This window comes from Schistocerca americana, chromosome X (assembly GCF_021461395.2).
Source record: "Schistocerca americana isolate TAMUIC-IGC-003095 chromosome X, iqSchAmer2.1, whole genome shotgun sequence".
In the NCBI taxonomy this organism is placed as follows: domain Eukaryota; kingdom Metazoa; phylum Arthropoda; class Insecta; order Orthoptera; family Acrididae; genus Schistocerca; species Schistocerca americana.
This window is the reverse complement of record NC_060130.1, coordinates 85,979,030-86,005,877: the sequence shown is the minus strand read 5'-3', so window position 1 is coordinate 86,005,877 and position 26,848 is coordinate 85,979,030. Positions and strand designations below refer to the sequence as shown.

At 39.7% G+C, this 26,848-nt stretch overlaps 1 protein-coding gene across 1 annotated transcript in view; it reads left to right on the top strand.

Moving 5' to 3' along the window:
- The window catches only part of LOC124556518 (SET and MYND domain-containing protein 4-like), a 124,174-nt gene that overhangs the window by 92,264 nt on the left and 5,062 nt on the right, over positions 1 to 26,848 (top strand). The window contains exon 8 of the mRNA XM_047130472.1: positions 16,043 to 16,382. Within this exon, the coding sequence (XP_046986428.1) occupies positions 16,043 to 16,382 (340 nt within the window). The remainder of the gene's footprint in view (positions 1 to 16,042; positions 16,383 to 26,848) is intronic.

The window sequence follows — 26,848 nt, the reverse complement described above, 5'->3', positions numbered from 1 at the left end:
CAATCAGCATGTCTCTCACCTTTGATTTGCTCATATGAGCCTCTTTTGGACATGGGATGCTGCGGTGTGCCATTTGGCACTCATGCACCTTGTCTCTGGCTCTTACTGAAACACACAGGTTTCATGTCCGGTGATAACGTCTTGGCAGGCGTCCACATGTACTTGCTTTTGAATGTCTGACAAAATTTCGGGACCATCTCGGTGTATGTCTTCCTCATCGACAATTCTTTGGTGATGATGTAGTGCACTGTCATTTTATCAAGTTCGAGGTCATCTGCTATCATCATGGCACTTATAGAACGGTATGTCATCAATAAAACGTGCACACGGTTGATGTTTTCACCAGTTTTTGGTTTATGGGCGTCCGAACGGTCCTCGTCCTCAACGCTGTTCTGGCACTCTTTAAAGCTCTTCACCCACCAGAAAACTTGGGCTTTTAGCAGGCAATCATCACTGTAGGTTTGCCGACACATATACAATGTTTTTGTACCCAATTTTCATAGTTTCACACAACATTTGGTGACATAATGTTGCTCAATCATTTGCTGCATGTTGCGCCAAGACCAATGACTTTGCGATGTGTCCATTCAATGCACAGTGCTGCCGAGATGAGTCCGCAGGGGACTGGCACACATTTTTGTCCAGACCCCCCCCCCCCCCCCCCCCTCCCACCACCACCACCAATCCCCTCGTGCGAGTGCACACTTTGAAGTACAGTTGCGTCAGTAAAAAATCAGTCTCATTACTTTTTATACAAACCCTGTATGTCAGGAGAGGGCACTAGGTTGTGAAATAGGAGAAACAGTATCGTCCTGTAGGAGGAAACCATGCATACTGTAACTGTGGCTGCATGGTACAGCATGTATTAGACCACAGTTTCTGTGACAAAATATGATTGAGTAAATGGTCTCTAGCATGGAAACCATGTATTTCTGGACTTAAGTTCATTAGAACTTTTTTGTTCTGTATCCTCTTGTTGATCAATCCTAGAGTTTATACATAGTGGAAAAAAATCACTGTTGTGGGTTGGCAGGAGAGCCAACCCCGTGTTATTAGAGGAAGCCAAAAGGCACGCATTTTAGCTCATGCAGGCTGGCTTGAGGTCTGGAACAGGACAAGGAAATTAGACTTTAGAAAAAATGGACGTAGCTGGTGGAATACTTAACTTCAATCCATTAATGATGAGCGTCGCTCTTGACTGTACATGATTCCAGTATCAATAGTAACTAGTACTGGCGCCTTGCTAGGTCGTAGCAAATGACGTAGCTGAAGGCTATGCTAACTATCGTCTCGGCAAATGAGAGCGTATTTTGTCAGTGAACCATCACTAGCAAAGTCGGTTGTACAACTGGGGCGAGTGCTAGGAAGTCTCTCTAGACCTGCCGTGTGACGGCGCTCGGTCTGCAATCACTGATAGTGGCGACACGCGGGTCCGACGTATACTAACGGACCGCGGCCGATTTAAAGGCTACCACCTAGCAAGTGTGGTGTCTGGCGGTGACACCACAATCACCCTGTATGTTTGCTGCTTGATGGGGATAAAAAACAGAAGTTTTGTATGTCAGATGGATATGGTTCCAAAATGAAACTTTAAATGATACCAGCGAGTCCAAAGACATCTCCTTCCAGTGTGACTCACTCTGCAGGAAAATGGAAGGGTGAATACAAACCTCACCTTAAAAGTGGCTCCATTACTCAGTGGAATACAATTGTGAATTCAGTACTGATGTGGAATAACAGAAGCTCATTGCTCAGGATGGGACCTTGTACTTTTCTTCAGGAGACACACTTTAAAGGCACCCAAACACCCTTACTATGAGGTTACACTGTGACCTTGATGTTGATAGATGGGACGACTGTGTTTATTATTAATATGTACCACTTCACACCTATCTCACTTAAAACTGAAATAAAAGCAGTTACTAGATACAGATGTTACTGAAAATAATGGTGTGATCTGTATACCTTCCACTACATTACCCTACAGGCATACAGGCTCTTGGAGACCTCAGGGAACTTGCCATCCCTTTTAGACTTTAGCATACACAATGAGCTATGGGAGTCTGATAACTTGCCCACAAGCCATCTTATAGAAAGTCACATCCACGTAGAGGACATATGTGTATTAAGCAAAGAGCAAAATAACACTGCAACAGTGTTTGACATCACCCATTAATCTTCTCTTCTGCTTGCATACTTTGAGTATACTGCTCATTAGGAAATTCTTAATGATTCCCACTCTTGTGACCCATATGAATTCACTTTCCTAAAAGAGCGGTACCTGAAAGACGACTACCTAAATGAATGCTTAATAGAGTGAATTGGACACTTCATAGCCACCCAGCTTTGCTTGGATTCTTATTCAGCATTCAGAACATGATGGGTCATACTATTAGTTTGATTCCCAAGCTACTAAAGCATTCAAACTAAGATTATCATCAGTTTATGAGACATCTTGTCCCCTAGTGTAGTGTAGTGGAAAATGCTACTCTGCAGTTTGGGACATCCATGTGGCTCCGCAGAAGTTTAAAGGTAGCTCATCAGTAGAAAATGTTGCAGCATTTCAAATTACCAGAGTAAGAGCCTAATGTATCATAAGAGGGAGCAAATAAAGCTCTTGGAAAGAATTCAAACTCCATATTAATGTGATATACTGAGGATAAGTTTGAGACAAATTGTGATATATTGAGGATAACATTTTGTTTAGGACCATCCTTTTTAACCTGTCATTCAGAATTTATGCTAATGGATGAGGGTCAGTGATCTGGGCCTTCATTACACATTTCTAGCTCTAGTTCTTTACAGGTGAGGTGCTGGAGCTAACATGGGCTGTAGTTTCATTGCACTCAGTGACAATATTATTTGATAATTAGGTAAGGAGCCAAGGTAGAGGTGGGTTTCTTAAAAGAAGACATCTATATCACAGTATCTTTGGAACACTTTAATAATATTTTCAAGAAACCGTCTTCATTCTTAAAACATTATTGCAGGAAGGTGTGATGTGAAGAATTCAGATTTTGAAGGATGCAAAGATAGAGAGATTTAATAATTTTCCTTTAACCGGTTTACATGCTGTAGCACAGGCAATAGCTGACTTGGTGAAGATCTATGTGATGTTTGTGATCTCTCCAGTTGTACATGGTGTCTCACCAGTATATTCTTTGCCGCATCGGTAGGATGGTGGTAGAGTCTGGACAGAACACACACTCAATGTTGTGCCGTCCTAGGATCCTGCCTATCTTATTTGTCACATTGATCACATACAGAATGTACACTGTTGCTAGGACGAGGCGTCTCATGCTCATCCTGATTTTGTGTTGACATTAGCTTTCTCAAAGTGCGCCATACTTGCTGGTTGTTATAACCATTTCTTTTGAATGTGGTCTCGTAAGTATTTGAGCTATGCTGATGAGCTCTTAGTTGGATATAGCTCTTGCTCCATGGAATGATGTGTATAAGATTTCTTACTGCAATCTTTGAGGCAACTGGATGCATGTAAATATAAATCAGTGTGTGTACGTATTCTGTACACTCTTGTGTTCTACTACTACATCACCTTTTCAGCTCCGTAGGACATTCAGGAATGGGAAGCCTTTATCCTGTTTCTCCGCCGTAGTTATCTCTTTGCTACGGTAGAGTGAATTGACATGCTTCAGAAACTCATTCAGTTTCCTTCCTGTTTGGCCACGTGATAGAGGTGTCATCCATGTAGTGATAGAAACATGTGGGAAGTCTTCAGCATATAAATTGGCTGCCACAAGTGATGGGGCATCCCATGGCTGTGTTGTTCACCTGTTCACAGTAGTTCATAGATAGTGTTATATATATGAGACAATCTTAGCAGCTGTCTTAGGTTGTTTGTAGATGACACTGTCATTTGCCATGTAGTAAAGTCATCAGAAGATCAAAACAAATTGCTAAATGATTTAGAGGAGATGCCTATACGGTGCAAAAATTGGCAATTGACCCTAAATAATGAAAAGTGTGTAGTCATCCACGAGTGCCAAAGGAATCCGTTAAACTTCGGTTATGCGATAAATCAATCAACTCTAATGGCCATAAATTTAACTAAATACCTAGGAATTACAGCTATGAACAACATAAATTGGAAAGAGCACACAAAAAATGTTGTGGGGAAGGTGAACCAAAGACTGTGATTTATTCTCAGAACCTGTAGAAGGTACAACAGATCTGTTAGAGAGACTGCATACGCTACACTTGTCTGTCCTCTTTTGGAGTACTGCTGTGCAGTGTGGGATCCTTACCAGATATGATTAACGGAATGCATCGAGAAAGTTCAAAGAAGAGCAGCATGTTTTGTATTATTGAGATGTAGGTGAGCGAGTGCCAGGGCCATGATACAGGATTTAGGGTGTAGGTATTTCTCATTGCAGTGGGATCTTCTCATGAAATTTCAATCACCAACTTTCTCCTCCGAAAATTTTATGCTGATGCCAACTTACATAGGTAGAAACGATCATTATAATAAAATAAGGGAAATCAGAGTTTACATGGAAAGCTGTAGGTGTTCATTTTTTCCGCACACTGTTCGAGAGTGGAATAATAAAGAATTATTATGAAGGTGGTTTGATGAACCCTCTTCCAGGCAATTAAGTGTGATTTTCAGAGTATCCATGTAGATGTAGATTTGCCATATAAGGTGTTCAATGCACAAGAGAATCAAGTCACAATAAGAAAGTTCTGAGAAACTTGGGCATAAACATTGTGCTGAATAATTAATTGCAGGATAAAATTTACACAATTTTAAAATGTTTAAATGATAGAAGATATTTTGTATAATGTATTCTCACATTGAAGAAAAGTAAATTGAAGTGTTATTGCATGCTAACATGAATAACAAAGTAAAACATTGGACTTGATTCTTCTGTACTTACATCTTCCTCTTTATTCTAGTCTTCAGGTTTTATTTTGGAAAACAATAAAGAAAACACATTTCTTAAATAAATAGTCATAATTTTTTTCACTGTGTCTGCTTGTAACAGTGTTTGTGACAAGAAGTTAAGAGTTTAGTTTTGAAGGAAAATGTCTGTTTGCTCTTTCAAAGCTGAGTAAGCTCTTGTGGCAGTGTCACGGTAGGTTCTTGACAAAATAAAAACGCAGGTGGAATGTATAGCAGTAAATTCTCCATGTCCTTTTTCTTCCCTTTTATTACTGGTTGATGTTCGGTATAAAAATGGCCCTGTTGGATTTTAGAAAAGTTGTTATGGGGTGGCTGGTCTTCTTTGTTAAGTTAGCTTTGTCAAATTAAACATCAGGGTTCAGAGTCTGCTTGAACAACAGGCTGAAAGGAGATTCTATTTCAAAATGTAACGGTCTCATGATCAGCCAGTTGGTGCCGTAACCATCAACCATTTTTTTCTGTTCATTACCGGATTATCCAAGTTTCTAGTGGATACAATGTCTGAGAATTTCATTTCAATGATGTCAAATCTGGCAGGATGTTTTCTTTGCATGTCTAACAATATCCATCCAATAATTTTGTGTTTAAATGTGCAAAATTTTCCTACTGAGTTTCTCCACTAAACCAGAATCATTAACATTAGGTATGTAAGAATGTCCCAATAAAAAGAATTTGTTATTAAGGCTGAGACTTCACGTCCATATCTTGACATAACTTCATGAGAGGCAATGACATTTTAATGTTCTTTTTTGCCTGTACAAGAGTCTGGATATCAGACTATTTCCTTATCTGTAGAGGTTACACACACTTATAGATCTCACTCCAATCCTTGAGAAATATTTGAAGCTAACGCTTATAGGATTTCCGAAATTAATTCTTTTCTGAGACTTTATAATCGTACCTGACTGAACAAGTCCCCGACGGTACACATTTTGCCGACTGTAATCACTAAGTTTCCAGTAGGAATGGAACATGTTTCTCCCTCTTCTTTTTTAAGTTGTCTGTGGCATTGCAACTTGCTGCAGTGGCCAATAGCAGGAAGCCTTTTACCTGAAACTCTTACATCCTCCCTTGTAGTATACTCTCATTCACAGTTCCACTGCTGTTGCCTACTACAGTCTCATCCACTTCTCAGGATGTCAAGAATGTATTCTTCCCCTACTGTCTGCTCCATCTTGATAGCAGACATTATTGTCAGCTGGTGCAGAAGCCCCACCTTTCATAGCAGATGTGTTGTCTCCTACATTAACAGAAAAATGTGCAATATAACATACAATGACTGTGAAAGTACAATAAAATATTGTTATCATACATTTAAGCTCAACAGACCAATATAATTATTAACTTGTTAGTTAATTTGAACTTATCAAATTTTTAAAGTAATTATTATCTTACCTGAACTAGAATTCTGATATTCCAGTGTGTTATCTCCCATGTCTTAAGATGAATCAGGAATGGTTCAAATGGCTCTAAGCACATATGAGGTCATCAGTCCCCTACACTTAGAACTACTTAAACCTGACTAACCTAAGGACATCTCACACATCCATGCCCAAGGCAGGATTAGAACCAGTGACCATAGCAGCAGTGCGGTTCCGGACTGAAGTACCTAGAACCTCTCGGCCACAGCGGCCGACGAAGGTGAACCACTCATAATTGTCAGTCCACTTCAGCGAGGGCTCACTCACTGACAAAACAAAGCATGCAAACTGTGCAATGGATATGTTCCCATTGTGCTCTGAACAAAAGACTGTTTTCTCTCGATGCTCAACAGTGTTGGAAATTCTATAGCTGTTATTTACAATATCTGGATATGAATTTATGTTCTGAAAGCAGCTTCATAAAAAGTATTTAAAAGTTGAGTATGTCCAAAATGATCAAAAATGGTCCCTAGCACTCTGAATACCCCATATAACAGTAAGTGGAACAGTGACATCTTGGTGAAGAGATACACCACATCTACGCTCACCATCAGATCGCCTTCTCCAAGTTCGAAGGACCTGATAAACAAAGCTAGTGGATTATATTTTTGCAAGACCAGGAGGACATAGTGCTAAAAGGGATCTGAACATTCCCCTACCACCTGGTGATGTGGGTACCAAAAAGAACATGAAAGGACACTCTAGTGCAGCAGTCAATCACTTTCCAAAAGTCACTTGAAGAGGGCAGCAAGTCTCGTGGCCAAAACTTGCACAGAACTAACTGTCCAACCCACTTGAACAATGAAGGATTCACATACTCTCTGGGAAAATCTCTGATAACATTTGGGGTTAATGTATGGTAATCATCTTCTAAAACCTTTAGTTCTGTTAGTACACTTAGCTGGAGCATCTGACCATCAATTTCTGCATACCGCACTAACAGAATTGCTGGACATAACCAAGTGAGGTTGTCCAGTTGTTAAGGCATTGGACCTGGATTTGGTAAGGAGCAGAGATTAAACTGCTATTCTGCCACACAGAATAAGGTTTTGTGTATTTTTTCCCAAATCACCCAAGGCAAATGCAGGAATAGTTTGTTTGGGAAAGACATGACTGATTTACTTTTGTGGCCTTGTCCGTACTGAGAAATTGCCCAATCCCTCAATCCCTATGAACTCCTCATGAACGGAACATTATCCCTCAGTCTTCCTTCATTTTCCTTTGGACACAGTTCCTCTTGACATGCACAGAAACCTCTCCTTCCAACCTTGTAGAGCTTCTGAATATTTCTGTGTTATTATGTGAAAACAAATAATTGTGTACTTCAACAAATGCTGAATAGGTGAAACATAACCTAGTGTGGGGCCAGCATTTCCTGAAATATATCTTGCATTTAGCAGAAAGTATGCTGGAGAAGTAACTTAGCCCTGATGCCAATGTGTCCCCTTCATTCTAACTAGATAAGAGAAATATGGGCACATACGGAGGCATGTAGATAGTCATTTTTCTCTCGCTCCATTTGCGACTGGAACAGGAAAGGGAATGATCAGTAGTAATATGAGGTGCCCTCTGCCATACACCATGTGGTGGCTTGTGGAGTACGTAGATGTAGATAGTTTCACAATGTGGCAAGGAACTTTTATTATTAGTTTGAAAGATGCTCTGTAATGGGCATTTACTGTCAGACCTCTCTGACCTGTGAGACAGTGTTTACACATGTAATTTAAAGTCATTCTACATATTTTCTCTTAGCAGTTAACAAACTTTTTAGTGAAAGTCTCAAGATGTATACAAAAGGAATAAGATTGTCATTAATTTTACTCATCATATATAGTCTTGGGTGGCTCAGTGGTCGAATGCCATACTAAGAGTTTAGAGGTCTCCGGTTCAATCCCAGGTCAGTCAGCTACCATTTCTTACACTCTGGCAATGTTCATTTGTGTGAAAAATGCAGTGTTGTATCATGGTTTTCAGTCTGTGTTAAACTTAGGTAAGCCTTTAACAGGCTTGGTAAGGCAGTTCAAAGGTCGGAGGAAGAAAGCGGCATACCACCTCCAATAGGACTGTGCCTAATAAAGTACTGTTGTGTTCAAAACAATCTTCAGGTTGGTGGCAGCTTTACTTTGTGTTTTCATGAGTTGTAGACTGTGTTTTCCAAATTGTTCTCATTTTCCATGGTATTAAATCAGTGCTGTTGAATGATCCAATGCATTCTAAAATTACTTTCTTTGAGTCACAGATTTTTCTTAACTTGGCATCTGCAGTTGCAGGACTATTGCACAACCATTGTAATGTGGTACTGTATTCCAGTAGCTTTCGATAAAAACGTGTTTCACCTGCAGCCAAAACCCTGATCACTAGATTGTTTACAGCTGCAAAGGTAGTACTGTCACATAAGACGTAATGAGTGTTTCTGTTATGTGCATTGGTAGCTTAAAATAAGTGTGAGTTCTATTAAATATTAAAAATAAAATATTTATACTCCTGACACATGCTGCAAACACATAAGGCTGAATATCTAAGTTCAACAGATGGTTGGAATTGTTGATGGTTCATCAGTAACAGTTATTAATTTTATCGCTGTTAAAGGGTTATAAATCTCTGTTTTCCATTTAGAAGGATAAAAATTGTGTTATATGGTGTTAAATTGCGCAGAAATTTACCAACATAATCTGACTTCTGATGGTGCTAGACACTTCTATTCTGCTGTTCGAGTTGTTTCCAAGTTCGAGTAGACACTTCTATTCTGCTGTTGGCAGTGCATCGTCATCAGAATAACACAGGCACTGCAATATCGTATTTATCTGCTGATACCGGGCATGCGACTTCCAAGCACAACGTCTGATCTGTATGGGAATACACACAATGGATATGTGAGTACAGATCGTAGACATATGAAAGTTTAGGTCTGACCGTGAGTTGTGCATGGATAGCCAAATGGTAAGGTGACCGCTCGCGATAAGCAGGAAATCTGAGTTCTAAGTCCCGGTCCAGCACAAATTTTGATTGTCATCATTCCATTCTACACCTGATGGTAGTCATTATTTGCAGTTGCGAATTCATCTGATGTGGGTGCTTTTCTGTTCTTGCAATGAGCTTATATATGCCAAAACACAGTTGGCACTCACTCTGCCCATGAACCATGGACATTGCCGTTGGTGGGGAGCTTAGCATGCCTGAGCGATATAGATAGCCCCATACTGTAGGTGCAACCATGACAGAAGGGTATCAGTTGAGAGGCCAGACAAACATGTGGTTCCTGAAGAGAGGCAGCAGCCTTTTAGTAGTTGTGGGGGCATCAATCTGGATGATTGACTCATCTGGCCTTATAACATCAACCAAAATGGCCTAGCTGTGCTGGTACTGTGAACGGTGAAAGCAAGGGGAAACTAAAGCTGTAATTTTTCCCGAGAGCGTGCAACTCTACTGTATGGTTTAATGATGACGGCATCCTCTTGGGTAAAATACTCCGGAGGTAAAATAGTCCCCCATTTGGATCTTCAGGTGGGGACTACTCAGGAGGACGTCGTTATCAGAAGAAACAAAACTGGTGTTCTACGGATCAGAGCAATGAATGTCAGACCCCTTAACCTGGCAGGTAGGTTAGAAAATTTAAAAAGGGAAATGGATAGGTTAAAGTTAGATGTAGTGGGAATTAGTGAAGTTCAGTGGTAGGAGGAACAGGACTTCAGTTCAAGTGAATACAGGATTATAAATACAAAATCAAAAAGGGTAATGCAGGACTAGGTTTAATAATAAGTAAAAAATAGGAATGAGGATAAGCTACTATGAACAGTACAGTGAACGCATAATTAGCCAAGATAGACACAAAGTCCGCACCCACCACAGTAGTACAAATTTATTTGCCAACTAGTTCCGCAGATGAGGAAATGTGTGATGAGAGTAAAGAAATTATTCAGGTAGTTAAAGGAGCCAAATATTTAATAGTCCTGGAAGTCAATAGTGGGGAAAAAGAAGAGGAGGAAAAGTAGTAGGTGAATATGGACTGGGGGAAGGGAATGAAAGAGGAAGCTGCCTGGTAGACGTTTGCACAGAGCATAATTTAATCATAGCTAACATTAATTTTAAGAATCATGAGAGAAGGTTGTATACGTGGAAGAGATCTGGAGATACTGGAAGGTTTATTGTTGATTATATGCTGAAGCCAGAGAAAATGGTATACCTGCCTAATATCATGTAGGACCCCCCCAAGCTTGCAGAAGCGCCGCAGCATTACGTGGCATGGACTCTACTAATGTGTGAAATAGTGTTGGAGGGAATTGCCACCATGAATTCTGCGGGGCTGTCCATAAATCTGTAAGAGTTCCAAGGCAACCCCAGATGCTGAATAATGTTCATGTCTGGGTAGTTTGGTGGCCAGCGGAAGTGTTTAAACTCATAAAAGTGTTCATGGAGCCACTCCGTATCAATTCTGGATGTGTGGGGTGTCACAATGTCCTGCTGAAATTGACAAAGTCCATCAGAATGCACAGTGGACATGAATGGATGCAGATGATCAGACAGGATGCTTATTTACGTCACCTGTCAGAGTATATCTATACATACCAGAGCTCCCATATCACTCCAACTGCACATGCCCCACACCATTACAGGTCCTCCACCAGCTTGAACAGTCCTCTGCTGACATGCAGGATCCTTGTATTCATGAGTTGTCTCAATACCTGTACATGTCTATCTGCTTGATGCTGTTTGAAGCGAGACTCGTCTGACAAGGCAACATGATTCCAGCCATCTACAGTCCAATGTCAGTGCTGATGAGCCCAGGTGAGGCATAAAGCTTTGTGCCGTGCAGTCATGAAGGGTAAACAAGTGGGTCCTCAGCTCTGAAACCCCATATCGATGGTTTCGTTGAATGGTTCACACACTGGCACTTGTTGATGGCCTAGCATTGAAATCTGCAGCGATTTTCGGGAGGCTTGCAGAGGAAGACAGAGATGATTATAGTAAGCAGATTCAGAGGGGTGTAGGTTGTAGTAGTTATTCGGAGATGATGAGGCTTGCACAGGATAGAGTAGTATGGAGAGCTGCATCAAACCAGTCTCTGGACTGAAGACAACATATATTTTTGTTAATTGCAGCCTCTGTAGACACGGCTTTTCCAAAGTCAGGCTGTGAATTAATCATACATATTACTCTTCTATCAGTGTTCTATTTCTCCACTACCGTGGTAAATGTTGACAGACAGATTAACCAATAACGTTTTATTGCCCTCCCCTTTTGGTATACTTGTTACCTCACCAGATTTCGGTAGACCTGTGAACCTACTTTTAACAATATTCTCATAAATAATTAGGGAGTTACATGAAAATTTATGTTCCTCTACCACAGGTTTCCTTATGTTGTAAGTCCTTTATATCTTTATATACAGGGTGGTCAGAAACAGTCTGGAAAGCTTGTAAGAGTGTTGCAGAGTAGGTTGTGCTGAGAAATATGTGTTAAGAAAAAAAATCAATATGTTGTGCTGTTTCTGAGTTAATTAACATTGAAGTTAGCCAATCAGACCAGTGTGCATTGAAATGAAAGTGGCTTACCAGGTCTGAAAGTAGGTAGACCGCAATGGCACCACTAGATTCATTTTGAGGCCCAGATTGTCTGTAATATTCCCTGTCATCCTGTGCATTCAATTGTATGGCAGCAGGATGTACAAGAATATCATAAGCTTTTCATAGAAAGCAGTCAATTGTTTGTCTGTTTTCACCATTAGGAGACCTGTAGGGGACTCGGCCAAATCATTTCTTACATAACACCCCAACTTTTGCTTTTTAATGGTTAATCATATTAATACATGTTCCCATTCTCTCTACTGGTTGAGCAGAGATGTTCTTCTACAGTCTGTGTGAACCACTTAGATATAACCTGCATCCCATATTTATTCAGATGACTAATTCGTTACTACTCTCTCCATATAGTACCTGCTGCCATTGTGTTTGATTATTGATACACTCTTTGTAATGGCATTTAGAACTGAAATATCACCTTATTGGCTCTTTTTGATGATATTTTGACGTGTTGTAGGTGTAAGTTTTAAACATTTTTTTTTTTAAATAAAATTTTGTGCAGAAATATGGTTGCACAACAATTATCCTTTGAAAGTACACTGTAACACATCATATCATTTGTTGAGAGGTTCTGAGTGATTATCCTGTTCCATACCAACCAGCAAGTGAAAGTGTTGTAAAAAGAGAAAGCTCAATATTAGGGTAAGTGCATGACCTATTTTGGGTGGTAGGTAAGGTCTGTGATTGATTGTATACATATAGATTGAGCTCCACGATGGCTTCTAGCTCCGTGCCCCTCACGTTTGTTGTATTATAATGCCAACTATCAAAGTTTTGTTGTAACATAAAAGGTAATGACAGCAAATGTGCCACTTAATGCAGTACACATGCTAATTTACTTTTCTGTGTGAATATGGAGTCATCGTGTTCAAAGTGCACCAGCTATACTGTGTGGAAGGTATTTCCATAACAATAACATGGTCAAAAGTGCACACTTGTGCAATTCTAATTGCACTATATTGATGTACATAGAATTTGTTGCTATACTGTAACTTTGTTAAACCTGTTTGTGTTACTTCATAATATTGTTACCAAATTACACATAGGAATGGTTATCAACATAGCATGGAGCTGCACTTTCTGACCTTTCAAGTTTCCACAGCTTATTTATGGCTGCACGATGCAATGACATTTAACAGAATAAGTGCAACTAACCTTGTTAATTGATTAGAATCAGTAGGATGTTGAAAACTGTAAGCGACTGCAATGGATTGACATAATTGTGTTATGCAGTGTTGTCCACACCGTACCTTGTTCTCAATGCTTGTGAGACATAACAGATTTCCCATTCCTCTCCAGTTGACTGTTGAGGACTGCATGTCATTTATTTAAGAGTGGTGAGACTAGCAGTATTTCAAATACCATAGATAAAGGACCCTGTTACTAGTTTTACTACATTTAAAAATAGTTTATATGAAACTAAAATTCAAGGTGAAAGAGGGAATGAAAAAGGAGTAATCAGTGTGAGTTAAGAAAATAATTTATATATCATCATTGAAGAAACAATATTGTATAACTGACTATTTTAATTTTCTGGGATTTAACATTCATTGTATGGGCTAAAATGTCGTGGTACGACAAACACGTTTTCCGTAGACCGATTATTCTACTCCAGTCAAACTCACTCACTAATATTATGCCCTTTCACATTGACAAGGTATAATGACATGTACTATCACATTTCCATTCCCATTTGAATTGATGGTGCTTCATTGGCTGAGCTTGGTGTAACACTGACCTCTGCAGTCACATGAGGGATCACTGACAGGTCTGTGTGAAGCCATCTCTGCTTGTTGCTGGTACACCATTCTCTACATTATCTGACTGGATACATTTGGACAGCTACTTTCACAAACATTGGTTTGTTTTTTATCATCAGACTCAATTTGAATAGTATTAATTTTGTCAACATATCAAACAGGGCCAGCCACGGTGGCCGAGCGGTTCTAGGCACTTCAGTACAGAACCATGCGGCTGCTACGGTCGCAGGTTCAAATCCTGCCTCGAGCATGGATGTGTGTGATATCCTTAGGTTAGTTAGGTTTAAGTAGTTCTAAGTCCAGGGGACTGATGACCTCTGAAGTTAGGTCCCATAGTGCGTAGAGCCATTTGAGCCATATCGAACTGGAATAAATTATACAAAAGTATACCATATTTATGACATTACTGTCCTTTTCAGTCAGGAGCTGGGTATGGACAGACTTTGTTATGATTACATTATGGCAGACAAAACCTTTCCACTTGATATCCAACTTTGCTGACTTCACATAACATATTATGCAGTGCAATTTAGCTTTTGCAAAAATGACCAGAGCTAATAGTTTCTACTGCATAGTTGATGCCCCCACCAATGATTTTGGAGGAAAGAAAACAAGGAATTCCTCTGTAACTCCCAAAGTGCTCCCATGTGCCTTGAAAATAGCAGCATGTGTTATGTTGCTTTTGAGAGGCATTATATCTTCACAGCTTCTCAGTTATATAGAGATTAATATTACTGTTATCTGCAAGATGTCAATTGATTTACATTAAGTGATAGAAAGCCAGCAGAATATCCACACTTTTTACTGTGCCAGTGGCAAGAAAGTGTTTAATTCTTTGAAAGTCATCTACATCTGTCTGGTGTGAGTAAACAGTGGAGGGTAGCTGTTATTGATTATTGGCTCCAAAATTTCAAGTTAGTGTTAACATATACAGTGTAATTGAATTGAGAACTTAGTTGGAAATCCTAAATTGTTTGTTAGTTATTACTGTTGTAATTTCTAAAGGTAATATAAAAAGTAAAAAAGTATACTTTTCTCAGTTACATCACCAGTTTAAGATCTTAGAATTAATTTGTTAGCTGCCATGAGGCTGCTGGTGGGCACAGCAGAGCCTCATGCCTGATGCTGTGTCTTGGCCTGGCAGTGAAACATCCATCACCAGCCATATCACAACAATCACAAGCACAGGAGGGTAGCTGCACTCTGAGAATGTGGGCTGTGATGACTTATATTACAAAGTAATATTAAGCCACTAGAAGTGTAGTACTAGAGGAGCAGATTGATGTGGTGGTTTTCTATGGTGATGGAAAGTTGTTTCAGCAAGTCCTCCTAAAAACAGTACCCTCACTCTGTATGCTAGTTTCCAAATAAGTGTGTAGTGAGCTCATTGTTTAAAATTTCAATATTATCCTAATACTATTTACTGAAGTTTTACTCAACAGCTGTATGATTGACAGAAATTTCTGACAGCATCTGTTATCATATATATGTCCATACACGCTCCACAAGCACTTGAGTGCATGGTGGAGAGTACTTAGTACCTATTTAAACATTCTGTCCTATTCTATTTGCACATGGAATGAGGAAATAAACAAATATGATGCTTTGTGCACACCATAATCTCTATTCTCATGGTTCCTGTGAAAGATATATGATGGAAGCAGCTGCACTTTTAAACAGTCTGCCTCAAATACCAGGTACCAGGTCCCGAAATTTCCATGTACATTCTCTCAATATCTCTTACATTTTAGTTTGGTCTCTACCAGCTATTTACAACACATCTGTTAATACATTTGATGTATGCTGCCATAAGTACTTGATATGAATTTCAAACAGTGGAGCAGAACTTTAGAATGGTTTAACTGCCATCACGTATGCAATATCCTCGAAAGATTGACCACACTTTCCCAGAATCCTTCCAATAAATCTTTCATTTGCCATCTGTACTACCAATTATACATTACTGGGTTTACCTTTCACTCCAAAGGCTGAGATGTTATCACACAACTCACTCAGGGGCAGCCAGGCATGTTGAAATGTACTTGTACTCTGAAAACATTACCAGGGCATAGTTTTTCTCTGTAGCCAATATTGTGGATCCTGTAGCAAATTTTTGGTGTGAAGTTGTAGTAGGATCCATTTTTAAAATCTGAATCAGCATCACGTCTTTAATGAAAGGAGGTAGTATTTCATAAAATATTTGGTGTGAAGAAATAACTAATGTCAATTTCTACTCTAAACCATATGACTCCTTCGTAATAATGCTTTCCCTGTTGTAAGTAGTATGTGCATAAAGTAAATGAGAACTCTCACGGTTTCGTAAAATTGTCAAAGGTTTGGCTCTTTTTTTTTTTTCTTCAGGTATTTCCACGGTACAAGTGTTGCTGTGCGTACAGTAAGAACACTTCACGTAGGTGAAATGGTTTCTGAAAATTATGGCCCAAATTTTGTGCAAGTACACAAGGAAGAAAGGCAGAATATTCTGAAAGATCAGTATTGGTTTGAATGTAAATGCATTCCTTGCATTGAGGACTGGCCAACTTTCGTAGAGATGGACTCGACTGTTCTGAGGTTCAGATGTGACGCCGGTACAAACTGCAACAATGTAGTGTGTGTTCCGACATCAATAGAGCATTGTTTCGTACAATGTACTGAATGCAAAGGCTACACAAACATTCTTAAGGGCCTTAAAGCACTACAGGTATGTAATAAATATGTAAAAGTTATGTTAAGATGTCCTAGAATTCTGCTCGAATGTTGGAAACAAAAATCATGTAGGAATATTGAAACTGTCAAACACGAGAAATGGGTACAAATATATACTTTCGATTTGCTTATACATCTCTCTTACATGTAATTTTTAATCATTAAATCTACAATCTATTTTGTTGTAGGGATAATATTCTTTCACGGTTTTGATAGTAATTGATGTACAAAACGTATTATAGTAACCGTAAATATATGTAGTTGTAACATTTTCAGTACGACTCTGCCCTCTTGCACGAAATGTGTTTCAAAGAGTGTTTCAATGGTTCATTCACATAAAGAGAATAATATAAGTAAAATACTGATTGGATTTTTGTTACATTTGTGTTTCTTATAATATTAGAAAACGAGTATCTTTGTGCTGTAGATCACCAGTCTTCATTTGGAGTCTTCCTAGCTATAGTTAAGAGTGATGCTTGCAGAATACACTCACGAGAATTATAGATAGTTGCTGTTGAAGCATGATGCCTCCTGACATCACAGTGAATGAAATAGTTTGCCACATCACATGACTGGGATGTTGTCAGGCCCTAAGATGACTATCACCGTGACACTCAGTCTGTCTGACTGTGGCTGCCCAACATAGGTGTCCTGTAATCACCAATTTTTCACATGCCATTGTGTTAAGGATGTACCACGAGTACCTTAGTTTAGAGAAAGCAGTCGTTACAGGAGTCGACTACCAGGGTAGCAATACAGGTCGGAGATGTTGAATTTAGTAAAATTTTCCAAATAACCAGAGATTGGAAGTGCGCTGTCAAGAAGTTCAGAAGTACCTTTTCTTGCAGCTTGCTTTTCCTCAAAGTTATGTAAAACATGTATGCAGACAAAACTATTAATGAACTAATTAATGCTGGTAGCTGATATTGCAAATGCAAGAAAACATCTAAAAAGATTCTGTATGAGTCACCACATGCTGCACTACACTGCTAGATGGAATGAAAATTCGCCTGTATGGCATTTGTAGCATACTTTCAGGAAAAGCCACTTTCCCAGTAATAAGCCCTACTTGCGTGTCATTTACAGACAGACATGTGACTGTCATTGTCTCTCTAGTGTCTCTCACTAGAGAACAACACAAAAACCTGTGATGTTATCATGTACATCAATTTGTTCACCTGTAGCACACTACAGGCGTGACAATACACCACACCACACACTTCTGACTTTCTGAATGATTCGAAGAACACTTGGTGTCCGTATGATCCCCTCCCTTCCTATCATGCTCCTTCAAACATCAACTCAAGTCTACTGAGCTAATTTGAGATGCAATTAAGGTTGATGCATGTTTCATGGATATAGTTTGCTCAAATCTATGTGAGTGTTGGACGGTGGTTGATTGATCATTGGTCAAGATGTCTCCCCAACAACTTTGGATGTCTCGAAGTCTGCACAGTGATGCATTGCCGTCATCATCAGGACAAAAGTGGATGCTACATAGTACTTAAGTAGATTTCCCTAATTAAGTTGCTCATTAGTTTTATCCACATTTTATGGATAGCCATGCCATTGAAGCAAGAAAATATTAGGAGTTGTCATTTCATCATTTATTAATCTTGATTTAGTGCTGAGTTTATTAATACAAATTTCTACTGGTGTTTAGTACATTAGACTCCTTGTATTTATAGTTTTCAGTCTCCTGTCGTAGTTTTGGATCAGCACAGTACATGCCATGCATGGTACAACTTACTTTAAAGCTATATTGACTGTTAATCAACTGAAACCATATTGACTGTCGATCGACTGTGATGGTTTCAAAAATACGAAAAGGTGTTTCAGAGACTGCTAACAGTCACAGAATTTGTTGACTACTCACATTATTTAAGGAACCAATAAGTTTTGAGGTATAAACTCTTCTTCAGGCTATAAAGCAATGCAAACATATTTAACAAAAGTACACATAGATATTAAAGTTGTTCTGTACAATGTTGTCACATACTGCGGTCATCCTGTGGAGGGAAAGAAGGATAACTTAATATGAGGAAATATTCACATTGTATGTTAGTCTGCTTTTCACATAAAACATTTCAAGTACTCGCTAACTTTGTTTATATGGAGCGGCTGTCTTCATGTGGTGTGTTCAGGTACCTCCATGCTGTCGCTCCTCAGATCTTGCTACCTACTGTTAATAAACTTGCAAAGGATACTTAAAACATGACATACAACCAACTCTCTGTGGAGTAAAACAGGGTGGTCAAAACAAAGCTTGTTTCGATTTAACTATCGATATGTCAGTCCTGGTGTTGTCTATCACTTGCACTGTCTTCTGCACATCTTGCTGTCACATCTCTGATATTGGTCAACAAAATATATTGCAATAAGAGACACTGTGATAATTTAATGTTAAAAATGACAGTATAAAAATATTTAAAGTATTATAAAGACATTGCTGGATCACAGATTCATATACATTCTTAATTTTTACACATTTTTCCTTTTTAACAGTGTTTAATTGAAGTTCATGAAGGAATGTGGGTTCTTGAACTCTGTAATTTCATTTAGCATCTTTATTTTTAAGTTTTAGCCATGCATGAATATTTCCGTTTTCTCCAAGATGTCCATTTGCCAGCTTTCCTTTAAAGCATGTAATACTTTAAGATTGTCAACAGTGACTGCATATTACTTTATAAATGCCTGATTTGCTCAGTTGGTTGACAGGTTTCATGTGCCAGTTTCTTCTATAAGTTCTTGGTAGTGGCTATTTTGTCTAAAATGACTCCTACATATGGTATAGTTATATACTTAGATTTTGTGTGTTACAGGTGGAGGCTATGTCGGTTTGTTTGCTTTCTGTTATGTGTTGCGAAAGTTCATCTATCTCACGCACATGATAGCCATTGTTACGTGGAAAATCCAGGACGGAATGTAACAATATTATGAGAAGGAAAGTTGCTACTCACCATATAGCCTGTTTAAGAACACAGATATCAGGATCACTTTGGCCACCAACAACAACTTAAGGAAGAAACTCACAACTAGCTGATAAACTGAGCAAATCAGGAATTTATAACATAACATGCAACCGTTGCACCAAATACTACATTGGCCACATGGACTGAAATTTTAAAACCCGTTTTAAAAAAACACATTGGCTGTTCCAGACTTGACAAAACCAACAAGTCAACGTACAGGGTGTGCCAGGGGGAAGAGTCATTATTCCAGGATATGAAAGAAATGATCATTCAGAGCAAAAAAAAAGTCTAGTAAGGGCTATGAAAACTTCTCCAGTAGAGGTGATGTGTTTCATAGTAGCCATTACTGGACTTTTTTTTCCTTGTTTTGGTCCATACTACCCCCTCGTAAAATATGAAAATCGAAGAGCTTGTAGTAGAAGGATTTGTTTCACAGTATTGAAGATAAAGTAGTTTTCATTAGTCCAGTCAGCGAAGAAAAATTCCGAGGAAAAAATTGTCTAGTTGCGAAGTTTTGCACAGCATGACTGGTAGGGCGTGAGCATTGGGGTGGGTGCAGATATAAAGGTCACTTTTTATGTTTTCCATGAATAACTTGAAACCCACGGTGTCTAGTGAAAATGTTTCCCAGTACAAATTGCTTTAACAGTATAAAATTAATGTGCCACATTAAAGTGCAGTAGAGCCATATGAAGCAATAAATTGTGTTCTGGGGATGTAAGCGAGTGGAGGATGTGGTTGTGGAGGGTAGAAGCGTGAACAAAGGGAGGCCACCAGAATGTGGTCACGCATGTCACTCCTTCACAGGTCTGCGAATTGAAGAGTGAGGAGGTGGTTCCCTACTCTTTACTCCATTACGTCACAAGAAGCAACTACAGGGCGTTTCACAAAGTTACATGTGCACTCCACAGTGTGCCGTATGAATCACTGGTGATGCAGTGTGCAGACATGCCCAGGGAGTGTCTTATTTTGCACAAAATGTGTTGACACTACATGGAATGCAGATATGAGTTATTAATGACACTAAGACAGGTAAACCTCAGCACACAGTTCTACACAGCTAGAGCAGAATTTGATTCCTAGTCATCCTGTATGGCAGCTAAGTGTTTTTTCCAGGAAAGGCAACTTCCCCCACCAAGAGCGCTGCTCACTTTTCAGTTTACAGACAGACTATACCTCCCCAGCATTTTCTTGTCCAGCTCTCTAATGTGAGTAGATAAAATAACTTCATTGATCTTGTGTTCATATAGCGGAGTTGTTATTAGTTTATTAAGTGAGTACTTACTAGCATTTTTTAAGTGAGCTATTATGTAGAAAAGCTCAACAGCTGGAGCTGTCAAGTGGTTACTAGAATGAAGTGCCTTTTCCAGGCATAACTACTTCAGCTATTTGAACGTAAGTCATATAGTGCATTACAACAGATTACTGTTCCAGGCTTGAACACGATCAGTCCCATTCCATCAGAAATATTCACAATCGTGTTAGAAGAGAAGATAACTGGACATGCGGTAAGTGGCTCCACTCAATGTAACCCACTCGAAAAGTGCCAGCAATTCCCGAATGGAAAATATTTGTGCAGTCTACCAGTAACACAATTAATGGTGAGAGAAGTGCAGTAACTTGATTCACCATATGATTAAAACACAATTACCCGGCTTTACAGTATGCTGTCAACAATAGACAGCAACAAGGTGCCACATCCAAATTAAACACACAGGAATGTATTTTACATAGCAGCTCATATAACAACTGCAAATAAGCATTCACTCAATAAACTGAACATAACTCCACCATATAAACATGAGCTCATTGAGGTTATTTTATCTGCACTCACAAGAGAACCATACAAGAAATGGTGGGGAGGTGTAGTTTGTTTGTAAACTGGAAAGCAAGCAGCACTTATCGTGGGGGGGAAGTTGCCTTTTCCCAAAGAACACAACAGCTGTTGTACAGGATGACTGAGACCCAAATACTTTGCCAACAGTATATAACTCTGTGCAGAGATTTATGTAGATTCTTCCATATGTGTTACCTGTGTTAGTGTTATTAGTAACTTATATCTGCATTCCCTGTAGTGTTAATGCATTTTGTGCAAAATAATCACTCCCAGGGCAGGTCTGCACACTGCGTCGTCAGTGATATGCAACAAGGCACACTGTGGAGTGACCGTATAACTTTGCGAAACACCCTATAGTTGCTTCTTGTGATGTAGTGGAGTAGATAGAGTGAAGAATCACCTGCTCACTCTTCAGTCTGCAGGTCTTTAAAGGAAGAGAAGTACATGATAACATTCTGGTGGCCTACATTCCCTTGTGCTTCTACCCTCCACCTTCATGCTGTTAAACCACCCAGAACACAATATATTCCTTAATACAGCTCTACTGCACTTAGATATGGTACACACATTTAGTATTCGTTTTTACCCCACATAATTCAAAGATTAAACATTTATTTTATACTGTTCAAACAATATTTTTAATAATTTATGATTTCTCCATCCCATGAAAGGTGGAAACTGCCAGTCCTAGAGAAAAAATGAATAGGACATTTTTGTAGTAATTTTGTACTGGGAGACACTTTCACTAAGAGCCGCAGCTTTCTAGTTATCTGAGGAAAACTTAAATAAGTGACCTTCGAACCCATCCCCACCCCAACACTCACACCTCACTGGCCAGTATTTTTAGTATGTTGTTCATAATACTCCCTCCTAACACTGCGCAAAAATTTGTGAGTACACAATTTTTCCCCCTAATGCACCTTTTTTGGTTTTCGTTGACTAGGCTACATAGCTATTAAGGTATGTCTTTTAGAGTCATTTTTGCTAGACTTTTTTTTTTTTTTCTCCTTCAAATGATAAGACTGCATTGTAGTTCCCTATCTAGATTGTCGCACAGATGACAAAATGGTACATATCGAAATAGATGACAGAGGGATAGAGAAACAATTAAAATCGCTCAAAAGAGGAAAGGCCGCTGGACCTGATGGCATACCAGTTCGATTTTACACAGAGTATGCGAAGGAACTTGCCCCCCTTCTTGCAGTGGTGTACCGTAGGTCTCTAGAAGAAAGAAGCTTTCCAAAGGATTGGAAAAGGGCACAGGTCATCCCCGTTTTCAAGAAGGGACGTCAAACAGATGTGCAGAACTATAGACCTATATCTCTAACGTCGATCAGTTGTAGAATTTTGGAGCACGTATTATGTTAAAGTATAATGACTTTTCTGGAGACTAGAAATCTACTCTGTAGGAATCAGCATGGGTTTCGAGAAAGACGGTTGTGTGAAACCCAGCTCGCACTTTTCGTCCACGAGACTCAGAGGGCCATAGACACGGGTTCCCAGGTCGATGCCGTGTTCTTGACTTCCACAAGGCGTTCGATAAAGTTCCCCACAGTCATCTAATGAACAAAGTAAGAGCATATGGACTATCAGACCAATTGTGTGGTTGGATTGAAGAGTTCCTAGATAACAGAACGCAGGATGTCATTCTCAATGGAGATAAGTGTTCCGAAGTAAGAGTGATTTCAGTGTCGTAGGACCATTGCTATTCGCATTATATATAAATGGCCTTGTGGATGACATTGGAAGTTCACTGAGGCTTTTTGCGGATGATGCTGTGATATATTGAGAGTTTATAACAATGGAAAATTGTACTGAAATGCAGGAGGATCTGCAACAAATTGACGCATGGTGCAGGGAATGGCAATTGAATCTCAATGTAGACAAGTGTAATGTGCTGCGAATACGTAGAAAGAAAGATCCTTTATCATTTAGCTACAAAATAGCAGGTCAGCAACTGGAAGCAGTTAATTCCATAAATTATCGGGGAGTAGGCATTAGGAGTGATTTAAAATGGAATGATCATATAAAGTTGATTGTCGATAAAGCAGATGCCAGACTGAGATTCATTGGAAGAGTCCTAAGGAAATGGAATCTGAAAACAAAGGAAGTAGGTTACAGTACACTTGTTCACCCACTGTTTGAATATTGCTCACCAGTGGGGGATCCGTACCAGATAGGGTTGATAGAAGAGATAGAGAAGATCCAACGGAGAGCAGCGCGCTTCGTTACAGGATCATTTGGTAATCGCGAAAGCGTTACAGAGATGATAGATAAACTCCAGTGGAAGACTTTGCAGGAAAGATGCTCAGTAGCTCGGTACAGGCTTTTGTTTAAGTTTCGAGAACATACCTTCACCGAGGAGTCAAGCAGTATATTGCTCCCTCCTATGTATGTCTCGTGAAGAGACCATGAGGATAAAATCATAGAGATTAGAGCCCACACAGAGGCATACCGACAATCTTTCTTTCCACGAACAATACGAGACTGGAATAGAAAGGAGAACCGATAGAGGTACTCAAAGTACCCTCCGCCACACACTGCCTGGTGGCTTGCGGAGTATGGATGTAGATATGGCTGTTCCTGTCATATACGAGGGTTATTCCAAAAGTGAGGTCCGATCGGTCGCGAAATGGAAACGACTATGAAAATCCGATAAAGCTTTGCACAGATGTGTTGGGTAGTTAGTGTCTCTAGTATAACCCCAGTTAGCATCACGTCGCTCTTCTCATTTCTGAGCTCGCAGTGAGTGCGTAAAGATGTCTAGAAAATAGTGTCTGCCGCCAAGTACGAGGGCCTGGTGAGAAATTTCGCCTGAAGCTATGCAGCCAACATTACATAACTGTCGTGCTGTTTCGTCTTCACGACAATTCTCAGCCGCATTCTGCAGGGGCAATGAAGATGCTCCTGCATCGTTTTCAAATGGAAATGTTAGATTACCCACAATACAGTCTGCAATTGTCTCCCCCTGAGTTTCATCTCTGGTCACATGAACCGCTGTCTTTGAAGACAACATTTTGACACAGACAACGAGGTGTAGGCCAGCGTGGAGAATTGGCGGAAAGCACTGGCGGCTGCCTTCTATGATGAGGCTATTGAAAAGTTGGTACAACGCTATGACAAAAGTCTAAGTCAGAACGGCGACTACGTAGAGAAGTAGCTGAAAGGTGTAGCTAATTGTTACAAGTAAAACATTTCTGATGTTCACTGTGGTTTCAATTTGGCAATCAATCGGACCTTACTTTTGGAATAACCCTCGTACCTGAATATTGACCATCCCTCATAAGACACAGTGTTGCAATAGACAAGGATCTTAAAGTACTACATACTTAAGAGAAAAGCTGGAAAATTGATACCTTGGAAGAAATGGAAATAAAGTCCTAAACAAAATTACAGACCTCAAGGTCTCACATTTCTTCAATTCCATACTGTTAAAATAGAAAACTCCATGAAATTTGACCCCATACATAGAAAGAACTTTGACAGTATAGTACATCAGGTAACAGCAAGAAAAACGCAATGCAACAATCCGAAATGACACTTTTGTTCAAAGAACGTAAGTTCACTGTACTCACTGTGATTCTTGATATGGTCCCCTGGACATTACAAACAGTGGGACATGGTTCTTAATAGGGGTGATCACCATGAATAGCAATGCTGCTTTGCAATGTACTCTCATGGTGGCCACTAGGTTGGAAAGAGTTTTTGTAGTAGGGTGTTCCATTTCTCCACCAACACAGTTCACAATAGCTAAATGGTCATTGGTCTGGGCTGCTAGAAGCAGTTGCACTTCGTCATCCATAAAAATGAAGTCAGTGCCAAATGCACCCCTGAAAATATTAACACGGGAAGGAGTTCAGTGTCACAATAAAATGGATTGCTTAGTGTTAAAAGATTTGGAGGTCAGCTACCCAAACCACATTATGCCTCCCCACACCATAACACCTAGATCGCTGGAACGGTCATGTTCGACGGTGTTCTTGGGTACATTGTGCGTTCCCACCTTTTGCCATACAACATTATGCCTCAACACACCATAAAATCTGGACTATTAAAATGATCATGTTCGACAATCTTCCTGGTTGCGTTGTATGTTCCTACCTCTCACAATACAAGGGCATGTAATGCACCCAGGAATATTGCCAAAAATGATAGTTTTGGTGGTCCAAGTGTTATGGTGTGGGAAGGCATAATGTTGCATGACAGAAGGTGGGAATACACAATGTACCCATGATCATGATTGTTTTGGTGGTCCATGTGTTATGGTGTGGGCAAGCGTAATGTTGCACAGGTGTACTAACCTCCAAATATTTGAATATGGTACACTCATTGGTCAACATTATTGTTACACTATACTGCTTTCCCATGTGTGTCTTTTTCAGGGGTACATACGACCCTGATTTCATTTTTATGGATGACAGTGCGCAACCACATTGCACAGTGCAGGTGGAGGAACTCATGGAATGAGAGGATATTCGCCAAATGGATTGGCGTTGTCCATTCCCCCAACTTAAATCCCATCGAGCATGTGTGGGATGCATTGGGGAGATGTATTGTAGTGTGTCCCCACGCACCAACTACCGTCCAGCAATTGTCAACCATGCTAGTGGAGGTATGGAACAGCCTACTACAAGAAAGCCTTAGCAACCTCGTGGCCAGCACGGGAGCATGTTGCAGAGCACACATTGCCATCCGTAGTGGCCACACAACCAGTTAAAAAACATGTCCTGTTTTTTTGTATGTCCAGGAGACCATTATGAATCACAATGACTTCAATTTAATTTTTGTCATTGATTAAAAGTGACGTTTCTGTTCATTTCAGTGCATATTTGTTTCAGTTACCTTTTATACTACAGCAGTTCTTTCTACATATGGTTAAAGTTTCATTTAGGTATGTTACTTGGCAGTGACACACAATGCGGAAGTTATTTTCATCCTTAAGGTTTGAATACCGTTGAATATTTTGTCAGTCAACATCAGAGGTGCAACAGCAAGATGCGCAGGAGACATTGCACACGATGGACATCGCCAGGATAAACATACTGACAGTTAAATTGAAACAAGCTATGTGGTTAACAAGATTAAGGGAGACAGCCATTTCATAGGAACAAAGCGGGTGAATATTTAAAAAATTTTATGCGAACAGCGGACCAACATACAAAGTGAAATAAGTCCCCAATACTAGGTTATCCTCCTTTCTCCTCAGGATAACTGCAGTACATGCCAATAATGAAAAGAATGACCTTAATATCTATATGCACTTTTGTAAAATGTGTGTATTGCTTTATAGCACAAAGATGAGATCTATACCTCAGAATGTTGCTTTATTAAATAATATGAACAGTCAACAAATTTCATAACTAGTAGTGGTCTCTGCAAAACCATGTCACTTGATATAACTGTTTATAATTACTGTTTCCAACAGCAGCGATTTCCAGTGGAATGAATTACAATGAAGTCAGGATCAACATACATCATTGAGTATGTTCTTCAAATATAAGTAATCCCAGATGATAGTCTACTTCAGGGCTTCACAACATACGTGCTCGCGGAGCAAGCTGTGAGCAGCACGGCGCGAGCACGCTAGCCCCACTACTGGACCAGAGCGGAGAGTGGGGAGAGTCACGTGGGGCACACAACAGCTTCCGCCAG